Raw genomic sequence first — 14,432 nt, forward strand, 5'->3', positions numbered from 1 at the left:
AACTACGAACCTCAACCTTACACAATCCGATTGTAGTTGTGAACCTTTGTATGTGCAGTATGTATGTACCGTATCTACAGTATTTACTTATATGTCTGTTTTTCTTCTAACAATTCTATTTCTCCTTTATATCTGCAGGTGTTTTCATCATATGTTGGCTGCCATTTTTCATTACGCATATCTTGAACACCCACTGCACCACATGCAAGGTTCCTGCTGAGATGTATAATGCTTTTACATGGCTGGGCTATGTAAATAGTGCCGTGAATCCCATCATATACACCACCTTCAACGTTGAGTTCAGGAAGGCTTTCATTAAGATCCTTCACTGCTAAAAACCTGATTTGTACCTGGATGTGCGACACCGGAGCGCAACTGAGTGTAACTCACCGTTTAGCCTGTGGAGGGCAGCACTGAAGAGAAGATACCTCGTCCTTATGGGAAAAATATATATACATACAAGAGGACAATGATGTCTGCTTTCTGGCAAATGGGATCGGTCTTAGCGGCGGAAGGATTTATTGGCTCTTTGTGAATTATTTGTGGTCTCCTGAATTTACTGAATGTAAATCAAGAAATAGCGTCTGTATTGATGATTCTGTTTCTTGGTGAAAAAAAATAATACTGTGTATCGTTCTCTGAAGTCTTTGTGCTTTGTCACGTCAGGAATCATCTGTGTATACAACACATGCAACACGTTGTGCTTGAAACCACAGCGGCAAACTTCTATTTATTCTGTGTATGTGTTGTGTTTTTGATGGTGGCAAAAAAAAAAAAAAAGAAACTTCTGCAGTTCATCTAGATATCTAGTAGTCAGTGTTCATGGCAGTATTAACATTTATAAAAGAGCTCTTATACTGCGTTCACCCATAGCAGTAACAGAAGCTACAAAAGGAACCAAAGTGTGGTCAGCTACACTGTCGCCGAGTCACCGCTGAAGTGTTGAGGGTCTTAGCAACAGAGTCTGAGAGTGATGGCCAAAGTTGGAAATGATTTTGAGGTGGAAGAAGGTGGATTTGATAACAGATTTGATGTGGGATGATGTGGGGGGCACTGGCTTCACCGGCTTCCATTGAAAATGGCTTGTAGCCTGTCATTTTGTCGTTGCGAGTGTGAACGCAGCATTAGGCTCAAAGCTACAATCCGGGATTTATTTTATGGAATAAACATTATTTTAACCAATCTGTGTAGTACAGTATATCAATATAATATAGCTAGCACATCTGCAGTGGTTGGACATGTTTCACCGAAACCGGATTAATGGACACTTATTGTAGTTCAGACATCATTGCAATTACCTCTCTCCATCAGGAGAGGGAGACAACCAACATGAATCCCACGGATTGTAGCTTTAATTTATACTTTGTAGCTCCACGCAATCGTTCAACAAAAAATTGCATATTTCTCAGCTGAAAATATGTCATTTTTACTGCTTTTTCTAAACACATGAACTGTTATTATTATGCTTGCAATGAAAATGTGATGCATGCTACACAGCTCTCTTCTTGACTTCTAATGAAATGTAAGTATGTTTAACAAAAGAAACAAAAAATACAGGAGATGTGCATTAATTTAATCTATGAGCCACTGCAGCAGCAGCAGGATTGACATTTTGGGGATTGTCCATCCACAATGTCAGGTGCAATGCCAAAATGTTAACTTTTACCTTTTTAGAAAAGGAATTTTGTTTGGTTTCCCAGTCTTTATTCTGTTTTTAAATGTTTTAAATATATATATATAAATATATGAATAAAAGTTACGAAAATATATGTTCTCCCCAGTCATTTAGGGTGGGCCAGATCAGAGCTATTGAGAGAGAGAGTTGCGACACTTCCTTACCTTCTGGTGTATATGAATAATAATCAAATAATATTTCAAATCCCAATAATTTACTGCCAAAACCAACTTACAGTTGATTTGGAATTTGTTTAGTTGTGCTCAGAGTTAACAAGAACAAGTAACGCTTGCCTTTGGGTGGCCAATAGTTCCAAACACTTACTATATAGTTCCAAACACTGCTGTATAGTTCCAAACACTCTTGTATAGTTCCAAACACTGCTGTATAGTTCCAAACAATACTGTATATAGTTCACTGAACACTGAATCCTCATAATGGTGTTGATGAAGCACACACTCCACATGTACCACATGATCAAAGAGTGTCATAAGTCTCTCTTTCAATGGGTCTGGGCCAGTTCTACATGTGGGCCCACCCATAGCACTGTGCCTGGGCCAGTTGTACAAGTGGGCCCACCCATAGCACTGTGCCTGAGCCACTGTAAAGTTCCACATGAATCTCATGCACAGTGTAGTAGTAGCCTGGAAACCAGACGAATCTACCACAGCTAAAAAAAATAGCCCTGGGTAGATTGGTCTGGCGCTCCTTGGTTTGAATTACATTTCACTCACCCCAGAGTTGTAGGTGACCAATCAGAGCCCACTATTCAAAGTGGGATTTCTTTTGCTGTGACTTTTGAATCTGTTTGTAACCGCCCCTTGGAAATGAATCTTCCAAACCGAAGTTCCAGACTAATATCTACACAGTGATATTAGTTTGGCCATGTCAGGCTATAGTATAGTGACACACACCTGTGAACGATGTGTCATTTTTCACCACTGATTGATTCTCTGGTTCTCCGGTCAATAACAGGAAGAGTGAGTAATTAAAGCAGGGAACCGTTCACTGGCTTAATTGTTTGGTCATTCGCCGTACAAGATTGCACAGGAAACTCCCTGGACGAGAGAGAGAGAGAGAGAGAGAGAGAGAGAGAGAGAGAGAGAGAGAGAGAGAGAGAGAGAGAGAGAGAGAGAGAGAGAGAGAGAGAGGTGCGTGCGTGCGTGCGATCGTGCGTGCGTGCGTGTGTGCGTGTGTGTGTGTGTGTGTGAGATCCAAATTTTCCCAAAGGGCTAAAACAAGAGCTGAGTGTGTGTACAGACAATGTAGCATACACAAATAGGGTTAAATATGTTAAATGTTGCTATTAACTGCTGGAAATTAAGATTTGCTGCCGTTGGGCAGAAACATTTCACATCGTTTTTAAGTGTTTGGTCACTCCTATCAGCCAATACAACTCTGTACAAACGTTCACTGAAATGTCACATGTTGTAGGACAAGGGTTCCCAAACTTCTCAGGCCGCGACCCCCCAAAATAATCATATTTGAACTGGGGACCCCCCGCCCTAACAATTGTAGGCATTACATAGAGTTTGACTCGGTTCCACAGATAAATATTGTGAAAATAGCTTAACTACAAGCTCACAATGCCTCGCAGTGCGAGGTGTTGTGAGCTTGTAGATCGGCTAATTTCACAAAAATGACCTCTCTCTTCCGTCATATTTGACAATTTGGTATTAAAAAAGTCTTAAAAGTCATAACATTGTCACTTTAGAAATGTACAGATACCCTGTATACACTTATACTGTATGTTGGTTTGTTTACTGTTGAGTGAGAAAACAGTGTTGCACATAAGCTAATCATCTGGGGACCCCCCAAAATAATTTGGGGACCCCCCTGGCGGTCCCGAGTCCCGACCCCCAGTTTGGGAACCACTGCTGTAGGATAATCATTCAGATACACTTGGATTTCATTGTTCTGCCATAATAACCATAACCATGCCAGACGTTCAACTTTGAAAAACTGGTCCTATAGTTCTTCGATCATTCAGTGTGAGAGCAACCATGATGTGAATTTCCCCCCTTTCTCAGAGAGACAGAACAACACACTGAAGACGGATGCTTCGTCAGTTATCCCATTAAGACCGGGAAAGCATCTGTGTCATTTTAGATTTTTTTGGCTATTAAAAAATAGCAGATCTACAAGATTGTAGCTCGTAGTGCCACGCTACGAGCTTGCAGATCTGCTTTTCTTTTTTTTTGTGAAAATGTGTGCAAGTCTTTAAATATATATGATTTTAAAGCAAAAAAAAATAACTCAAATATTTGCTTCTGGGGATTTTACAAATGTCTTCTAAATCCAAACTGTTTTGTTTTTTTTGAAAAACTATAACATCAGTTGGTTCTCAAACTTTTTCATGTCAAGGACCCCCAACATTATTTGGCCGCGGACGACCCCCAGAAGCAAATATTTGAGTTTAAATGTATATATATTCAAAGATTTGCACACATTTTCATGATTTGTTTCCCTCAAAAATAGCAGATATACAAGCTCATAGTGCTGCACTCGTACCGCGCTATGAGCTTGTAGATCTGCTATTTTTGAATAGCCAAAGAAATCTAAAATGACACAGATGCGTTCCCAGGATTGATGGGTTATAGTGGGAGGCCCTTGAGGCAGCTTCTGGCTGACGCGATGCACATGGTGACACCGCATGATGGACTTGGACCATTTCCTAGGACATTATAGAATTCCATTAGCCCCATGGCAACTACATTATTAGTTATATTTGCCAGTTCTATGGCGATGTAGTTAAGAGTCTATAAGATAGACAAAACACAGGATGTCTTAAAGGAATATTTCGCATCCAAAATGACTTTTATTCGATAATCTTTTTGTTTGTGTTGCATTCCTGTAGAAATCTAATTATCAAAAATAGGTTTATAAACTCCAACACAACTCTCAGTGTTCCAGTTTGTTCTTCCAAAACGCAGCATAAAAAATTATAAATAATAATGGAGTTAGCTGGTTCCTGCCGGACAGCAATGAATATATATGTATTCATTTTTTTTTATCGTTTTGCTGGAGTTAATTGTGGACCCCTTTGTTTTCTTCATCAATTCATCAAGTATTCTCTTCTTGGTGTTTTGGATTCTTCACTCACTGTACAGATGTGCCACTTCAAAACTTCACACGTTACTGTTCTTTCCCTGAAAGTGGCCTGAAAATGCATGTTTTTCCTCCCTTTTCTGCCCTTAAAATGCACTGTTTTGCCCCTGAAAATAAGTTGTCACTACACACCCCCGTTTTTCCCTTCAACAGACACCCATATACATGAGAACAAAAGAATGTGTGTTGAATAAGGTGTCAGACTCATTATGAGGCGAAAGGTGATTTGACCAGTTGCTCAAATTAATTAGCATCATAAAAGCAGTGATCATCAAAATAATTCAGCATTTTAAATGCCCTTCTTTGTCCTCTTATTGCCCTGGGAATCCCCTGAAAATTTACTGTCTTGGCGATGGCAGGACATGTGAAGTTTTGAAGTGGCACATCTGTAGCTTCGATCTCCAGGCTTTTATTTTCCTTCGCGTTTTGCTCAAAAATAAGAGCCTGGACCAGGGTGTTGACGTTCCTGGCATAGGAAGTGGGAGTCAACCTTTAATTTCCCCAACCAACCAGAGTGCAGTGATCACAGATCGGTGAACCAATGGGAGCCCACGGATTCTCTCTCCGGAGAGAATATATCAGACCAGATATCAGACGCGCTAGGGCAGCCTACATTCACTGTGAAGGAATACAACTCAAACAACAATTCTCCATGAATTCAAGGCTTCTCTGGGGCAGTGAACTGATTCCTTTTTAGTATTCCTTTATATTAAGACAAAGGAAACAACATAAATATAGCTAGCAGTCCAGGAAGTATAAACATCTGTGTGTAAAATATTGAAGTGAAAGGCTTGGCATATTTTCGATGCATTCATAAGTAATTGCCTTACTCCCGGGTTAACGTGTCTCTGCCTTACTGGCATTGATCCACACAGTATGTATTAATATTGCATATTCTGATATATATGGCTTCCCCTGTAGTGCTGTCAGACAAATCAAGTCACACAGAGCATCCCTGAGAGAGAATATAGCCTACTGCACCAAAGCATGGTTTATCTATCGGATAAACCATGCTTAAAGGGGTAGTTCACCCCTAAAATTCACCCCTTTTTCTATCAATTACTCACCCCATGAAGCCTTGAATTCATGGAGATTGTGTGTTGTTTTTTTGTCACATTCCTGATCCAATACTCCAATATTTGATTAATTGAAGTAAATAGGTGGCGAACTATATAAAAAAAATTATATAAACTCCAAAAACAACTTTCACAGTGCAATCTAAGAAGGATTACACTGTCCTCTTTTAAACTCTAGATTTTCAGGCCGTCGTATACTGCTCAGAGCAATGGTCATGGTTTTTGGTGTGACTATTGTCATGGCAGATATTTGTGCCATGCATGTTTGGTGATGATTGGAGCAACGTTGTGCCTGTCGCCCCTGGGTGCCAAACGTGGCACCTGGTGTGACATTAGTCACACCAGATCCCTGAGCAGAATTTAGGCCAAGTTTGGTGCGGATTGGAGCAACGGTGGCTTTTCTGATGGCAGACCCCTGACCAGTGTTTGTGCCAAGTTTGATGCGAATCGGACCAACGGTGCAAGTTTGCATGTTACGTTTGTGATTTAGTTCAATTCATCAAATATTGGAATATTAGGAATGTCACACAAAACCCAAAACATCTCCGTGAATATAAGGTTTCATGGTGTGAGTTATAGGAGAAAAAAAGTCATGTCAGGGGGTGAATTATCCGTTTAAGGGTGTCGATCATATCTGAGAGCTGTGCTGGCACGACTTTCTCACCACCGCATTCCATTTAGCAGGAATTTATTCCACATTTTGTGAATGTTATTATTATGTTTTTTTTACTTCTGTTTATTCTCTGTTTTTACAACAATTAGGACATGAAGCATAATGTAGATGTACTGTACACAGTGTTATGTTTTCATTTCAGGGCCATTTGGTTTTAAAGATCTTTTATGGATCGGTTTATGGGTTTTTTATGTTGCTATTCGAGGATAATGTTCTTGTGAAAAAACAACATCATACTGGTCACGGTGTATGCCTGAATTATGTATCAAGCTAACCCAGGAATATTAAAGCCAGTTTTATCATCTGCATTCCTGATTAATTGATTGCTTTGCTAGTACTGTAGATGTGATGTATTTATGTGTCAAACAAAAAAACAACAAAAGAACAATAGAAGCAATTAAATTGACGTTCCTCGCAGTCGACTCAGACTGGAAGCAACTATAACATTTGCCACGCTGCATTTTTGTCATTGCTGTGTAATAATGTATAAATCTACTGTAGCATCCTCCTGCAACCTGTCATTGGTGCTGTGGTGGGTGTGTGGGTGGGTGGGGGCCCCTGTTTCTGATTGGTTAAGCAGCGAAGGCAGCCAGCCAAGCCCCCCATGTCACCCGTTAAGGAGCTCCCCGGGGCCTTAATTCAGGCAGCTCCTTGTCACTGATCGAACCCCCCCCCCCCCCCCCCATTTCCACTTTGGAGCGTCTTCCGTGTACAGCACACCGTAACCCTCTAACCCGGTGGTTCTCAGTACGACCTTGAGGGGGTTTCGGGGGTCCCCAGCTAAATGAATTAATATAGCATCGAAATAAGTTTACTTTTTGACCACTTTGCTTTTTGTACGTCATCTATACAATAATATAGCCGATCAACCCGCGACACCTTGTGAGCTTGTAGATCCGCTATTTTTGAACAATTTATAAAACATCTTTATAAAAAGACATTTTGAATAACTTTTGACATTCTTTTTATACTGTACATAAATCTTCTCTCATGGGGGTCCCTCTGGCACAAAATCACCACTGTATGAGCTTTCCACCTCTGTCGGGTGGAAAGCTCATACAGTATGTCCAAAACTGTTACTTTTTAGGATTCAAATTTAGCAAAAATAGCAAAAGTAGCATTTTGAGCTTACTTTTGATGCTTTCGTGTGACGCTGTAGTGTGATCAAGGAGAGCGTTAATTTACCAAAAAACACCAAAAGTTAATATATGGAGATAAGAGGTTTCTGCCCGAAAGCAACGATATCAATTTGGCGGTCCTGGAGAACCACTGCTCTAACCAGCTCTATACATCCACATAGCATCATCTCCAGCGGCCGTCAATCTCTGCAGCAACACCATATCTAAAATGAACCGTCGCAGAGATCTATGTACCTCACATCGATTTCCAACATTATCATCTCCAGCATACAGTACAGTACAGTCGGACAACAAGGTTCCAAAGCATCCAATTCCATTCCAATGAAGGAGAGATCTGGCGATAAGCCCTTTGAGGCTCCCAGCTCAGCTGTCTGTAATACACACAGGGAATGAGAGCCCTCCTGCAGCCCATTGGAGAATCCTTATATTTCGTCTTGGCTCTCCATTTAAATCTCCAGTGACTGCTCCTTCCAGCTCTCCACAGTGCAGCGCTACAGTAGCGAGGGCTGGGTGATTGACATGCAGGCAGACTAAAATAGCCCTGATGGTTGAGGAGGGGGAGGCTCTTGGGGATGTGCATGGTGTAAAGTGCATGCTCAAACACAATGCAGGACACTTAATTAACTGACTGAGCCATGGCACCATATTGAAAGTATTTTTCTTCTTTCCGCTGAGGCACTATAAGAGTCTCTTGACGGAGCCCTCAACAACAGCATTTAGCATGTTTGGACTCTTGAGGGAGGGCTGACAGTACACTCTGTGAGTAGGCCCCCAATACGAACTGGTATTATTTCCCAGAGAACTTGTTTTGTTTGTTTGTGTTTTGTTCTTTATTCATATTAAATTGATGTTAGATGTTACAGTACCTATTTGTCGGATGAACATCACAAATTAACATTCTCATCACATTTTTATTTTTGCATTAATAATTAATAGAGAGCATTTTGCTTTTATGCGCTGCTTACGAAAGGACATCAATTCCTTCTTTCAGATATGGTTGTCGGGCAGAAACCTTGTATTTCCATATTTCAACATTTTATTAACATTTGTTTTGTTATTCCGTAACTTCTTCCTACAACTGTGCACACCTTTGTGTCATGAATATGTGTGTGTGTGTGTGTGTGTGTGTGTGTGTGTGTGTGTGTGTGTGTGTGTGCGCGTGTGCGTGTGCGTGTGCGCGCGCGCGCGCGTGTGTGTGTGTGTGTGCGTGCGTGTGTGGGTGGGGTGGGGTGCGGGGGGGGGGGGGGGGGTATTGAACCAATGAAAAGTAATAATAGCTTGTAACTTCATTGGATACAGTACAGTACAGTGACAATATAGATTTTTGTAATCGTTAGTTCCATCAGCACAGGGGCTCTAAACACAAGGGAGTGTCGGCTTGCTGATAACGACCCAGTGTTGATACACTCAATATCAGCTTCGATCTTCAAACATCAGCTGCAATATGTGCCAAATAAAAATGTACTGCTCTCACTGCTAACACCAGCTCACTGCCTCTGCTTGTCTGATAACTCGCTGCACTTATATCCAAGTTATTGCCTGAAAGGAGCCGTATTCCTGCAATTCACTGCGATGAAATGAAGCTTTGGGGTGGTGTCTGTCAGCCAGATAGGCCTATTGGCTTTCAAACGAGAGCACATCCTTTGAGCAGCAGCAGGTTAATGTGACAATGCACCTTATAGGCAGAGAGGGCAAAAATCTGCATGGATCTTAAAGGGATATTTCACTTTCAAATATGTTTGAGGTCATTTTAACGTTTGTGTTTCACCAGACAGTCTTTAAGATGCTTGATTCAGTATTCAGAGATTTGATTTTCCTTTGATCAGACACACCCCCTTCCTATACAAACCCATTGTGACTCCAAACTCCATTTTAATGATAGATTCATTGAAAACACCCGTCCTTGGTTCTGGTGACTGATATTGTCCTTCTAATATGTGAGGGGGCCATGTTTTTTTCAATGACTATTTATCAAAATAAAAAATGAATGAAAAAAGTAATTGAAAAAACACGGCACCTCCTTTCCATGGGAATTTACAATTACCTCCCATTGTGGTCTCCTGATAGATGTTTTTTCAGACCAATTTAGAAAGAAACCGGTGATTCACATCTATTAATGGATGGTGTCAGGGCATTGTGGCGGAGTGGCAGTGTAGTAGACAGAAATTCAATTTCTCTCCTGAGCAAGCAGGCACACTCTATTAGCTCTGTGATAAAACACATGTCAGCACTTGCACAGGAGACCTGCAGGGTTTGAATCAAGGGCGTCAATTGGGTATGGCAGGCTATTGCAGCTGCCATACCCTGGCTCCAGGGGAGAAAAAAAAAGAGTACTTTTTTTGACAATAAATCGGGAAAATCAGGCAAAAATAAGAATTAAATAACATAACCCTAACCTAACCCGAATCCTAACCCTAAAACCGAAATAAAGTAACCAAAAACTGGAAAAAAACGAACTCAACCCGCCCAGAACCGCACAAAAATTTCGCGCGCGCGCGGGGGTGACCTCATGCACGCGCGCTGCGCGCGCGTGCATGAGGTCGCGTGCATGCTGCCATACCCTAGCTTTTGCTGAACTGACGCCACTGGTTTGAATCCGAGATTGAACATGAAAGTTACAGAGTGTTAAGTGGTGAACTGAATCAAACTTATTTTCTCAAAATCTATGATTCACAAAGATCACTGTTTTATCAGAAATACATTTACATGAATCATATAAATGTATCTCAATTCAACGAAGGCTCAAAACTATAAAATTGTAAATTGTAAAAATCTGTTAGAGGCCCATTCACAGAAAACAAAGAAGGGTTAAGGCATTTTTGACACTGTGTTATACAGTACATTGTAATAGCAGTGTTAGTTTAAAATGTACAATTGCAATTCATTTAGGCATTTAGAAGACGCTCAAATCAAGAGCGATTTACAATAAGCAGTGTAATCACATAAATAGAATGCAGAGAGACAGTGTGGCGAAACTAGGATCCCATGTAATCAAGAACCTTGTATCAGTCAAAACACTATGCTATCGAAATAACAATCTGTACATTGAAACGATAGGTAAACAATTAACCTACAGTATCTGTTTAAATAACATGCTATCTAAGTTACATTCTTAACATTGTGGTCAAGAAGTAACAAAACAAAAGCATGAGAACGAGTGATAGTTATGTCATGTCTACTAGCCATATCTTGGTCAATCGCTAAAGCATCAATCGAGGCAGAATATGTCAGGAACAGTGGTGTAAAGTAACTACGTACATTTACTCAAGTACTGTACTTAACTTAACTACAAGTTTGAGGTATTTTTACTTTACTGGAGTATTTACAATTTTCAATATTGTCCCTTCTACTCCACTATATCTCAGAGCCAAATATTATACTTTTACTCCACTAAAATGATTTGAAAACTTTAGTTTTGTAGATTTAGATTATTACAAAACCTACATTAACAACCCTATATGCATTTCGGCCATTTGGAAATTGCTGATCTACAAGCTCACAATACGTCACGATACGACACATTGTGAGCTTGTAGATCTGCTATTTTCAAAATATTTTTATACATTTGAAAACTTGAAATGGGACATTCTGCATAATGAGTACTTTCTACTTTTAGTACTTTAAGTACATTTTGATACCAATACTTTTGTACTTTTACTCAAGTAAATGTTGATTTCCGGACTTTTACTTGTAACAGAGAATTTCTACATGGCACTATTGATACTTTTACTTAAGTAAAACATGTGAGTACTTTTCCCACTACTGGTCAGGAAGGGGTATAGGGAGAGGGAAGTGCTAGGGGGTGAGGTGGAGTCTGAAGCGGTGAGTCTTCAGATTACAGCGGGAACATTGGGAGTGGAATCTGCAGTGATATGCTGGGGTTAGCATTGGGTGAGTTGGACAGACACTTGGTTAGTGGAAAGATGGGGGAAAGAGCTTCTGACGTCAACTTTCTGATCAACGTAGGCCTATAGGTGATTTAAGCTTCAGCTGAGAGGGATGAGGGGGTTACTCTTATATTCACACAATGATCTCATACAATATCAGCATTATTGCCTTTGCAATTGCATTTTGTTCTGTATAGTTTATGAACAGTTATGGTTGTACTGTACTTGACAATTTGATAGCAGCTGCCCAGGATCTGCATTTTATGTCATACTCGGCTGTTCCACAGTCTGATCGAAATCAGTGTTTTCATTTTTAAAATGTATAATATAATGGGAAGTCTGTGACGCTAAGCTGCCATTCTGTATAACCTTCATACAGACATGATGAGTATGCAGTTCTGTAGCTGCCTCTGTAGCTGGAGGCATAACACTAAAGTTGGATCCTTTGCACGCAGGTGGTTTATGTATTCAACTTTTCTTTTTCTTTTTTTTTTCAAGTAGTCACAAGGTAGAAATACTCTGTTACAAGTTAAAGTCACGCATCAGCATTCCACATTTTACGTGAGTAAAAGTAGAACGGTTTTGGCATCACAATATACTTAGTCCAGGGGCCAAGGCGGATTTTGGTACCACCTAAGGTGGCCGTACATTTTTGGTATTTTTGTATTCCTACATGTCTCTAGTTTATATTTTGGTATGATACATCTTCCAATTTAGTAGCTTAATGACAGTAATCACTCTAAACCGGCTAATGTATCCGGTAGGAGACACAAAGTAGAATCTTTGTGTCTCCTACCGGAAATACACCCGGGCATCAAATTATTGCGACAAAAAACAAAATATATCCATGTATTCAAGGCTTCATGGGGTGTGCAATTGACAGAAAATAATCATTTTTTGGGTCAACTCCTCCTTTAAGTATCCCAGGGGGACTCTCTACCCATTCAGCTATGACCACCCTAGACCGAAGGAGGGTCAACTTTTACAAGCTTATGGAAAGCAGTCTTTTTGCAAACACCAAAAATCTGATAAGTTATCAATTGCACACCCCATGAAGCCTTTAATACATGGATATATTTTGTTTTTTTGTCGCAATAATTTGATGCCCGGGTGTATTTCCGGTAGGAGACACAAAGATTCTACTTTGTGTCTCCTACCGGATACATTAGCTGGTAGGTAGTGGGAATTTACAATTACCTCCCATTGTGGTCTCCTGATAGATGTTTTTTCAGACCAATTTAGAAAGAAACCGGTGATTCACATCTATTAATGGATGGTGTCAGGGCATTGTGGCGGAGTGGCAGTGTAGTAGACAGAAATTCAATTTCTCTCCTGAGCAAGCAGGCACACTCTATTAGCTCTGTGATAAAACACATGTCAGCACTTGCACAGGAGACCTGCAGGGTTTGAATCAAGGGCGTCAATTGGGTATGGCAGGCTATTGCAGCTGCCATACCCTGGCTCCAGGGGAGAAAAAAAAAGAGTACTTTTTTTGACAATAAATCGGGAAAATCAGGCAAAAATAAGAATTAAATAACATAACCCTAACCTAACCCGAATCCTAACCCTAAAACCGAAATAAAGTAACCAAAAACTGGAAAAAAACGAACTCAACCCGCCCAGAACCGCACAAAAATTTCGCGCGCGCGCGGGGGTGACCTCATGCACGCGCGCTGCGCGCGCGTGCATGAGGTCGCGTGCATGCTGCCATACCCTAGCTTTTGCTGAACTGACGCCACTGGTTTGAATCCGAGATTGAACATGAAAGTTACAGAGTGTTAAGTGGTGAACTGAATCAAACTTATTTTCTCAAAATCTATGATTCACAAAGATCACTGTTTTATCAGAAATACATTTACATGAATCATATAAATGTATCTCAATTCAACGAAGGCTCAAAACTATAAAATTGTAAATTGTAAAAATCTGTTAGAGGCCCATTCACAGAAAACAAAGAAGGGTTAAGGCATTTTTGACACTGTGTTATACAGTACATTGTAATAGCAGTGTTAGTTTAAAATGTACAATTGCAATTCATTTAGGCATTTAGAAGACGCTCAAATCAAGAGCGATTTACAATAAGCAGTGTAATCACATAAATAGAATGCAGAGAGACAGTGTGGCGAAACTAGGATCCCATGTAATCAAGAACCTTGTATCAGTCAAAACACTATGCTATCGAAATAACAATCTGTACATTGAAACGATAGGTAAACAATTAACCTACAGTATCTGTTTAAATAACATGCTATCTAAGTTACATTCTTAACATTGTGGTCAAGAAGTAACAAAACAAAAGCATGAGAACGAGTGATAGTTATGTCATGTCTACTAGCCATATCTTGGTCAATCGCTAAAGCATCAATCGAGGCAGAATATGTCAGGAACAGTGGTGTAAAGTAACTACGTACATTTACTCAAGTACTGTACTTAACTTAACTACAAGTTTGAGGTATTTTTACTTTACTGGAGTATTTACAATTTTCAATATTGTCCCTTCTACTCCACTATATCTCAGAGCCAAATATTATACTTTTACTCCACTAAAATGATTTGAAAACTTTAGTTTTGTAGATTTAGATTATTACAAAACCTACATTAACAACCCTATATGCATTTCGGCCATTTGGAAATTGCTGATCTACAAGCTCACAATACGTCACGATACGACACATTGTGAGCTTGTAGATCTGCTATTTTCAAAATATTTTTATACATTTGAAAACTTGAAATGGGACATTCTGCATAATGAGTACTTTCTACTTTTAGTACTTTAAGTACATTTTGATACCAATACTTTTGTACTTTTACTCAAGTAAATGTTGATTTCCGGACTTTTACTTGTAACAGAGAATTTCTACATGGCACTATTGA

General features: G+C 39.9%; 2 protein-coding genes across 2 annotated transcripts in view; one reads left to right on the plus strand and one right to left on the minus strand.

Moving 5' to 3' along the window:
- drd2a (dopamine receptor D2a) overlaps window positions 1–1,688 on the plus strand; it is a 98,855-nt gene extending 97,167 nt beyond the window's left edge. Inside the window, exon 8 of the mRNA XM_084064260.1 lies at window positions 139–1,688. Coding sequence (XP_083920386.1) covers window positions 139–335 — 197 coding nt within the window. The 3' untranslated portion in view covers window positions 336–1,688. The remainder of the gene's footprint in view (window positions 1–138) is intronic.
- The window catches only part of ankk1 (ankyrin repeat and kinase domain containing 1), a 361,956-nt gene that overhangs the window by 285,564 nt on the left and 61,960 nt on the right, over window positions 1–14,432 (minus strand). The gene's annotated exons all lie outside the window — the stretch shown is intronic.

This window comes from Gymnoscopelus microlampas (genome assembly GCF_963454915.1).
Source record: "Gymnoscopelus microlampas genome assembly, chromosome: 8".
Lineage (NCBI taxonomy): Eukaryota > Metazoa > Chordata > Actinopteri > Myctophiformes > Myctophidae > Gymnoscopelus > Gymnoscopelus microlampas.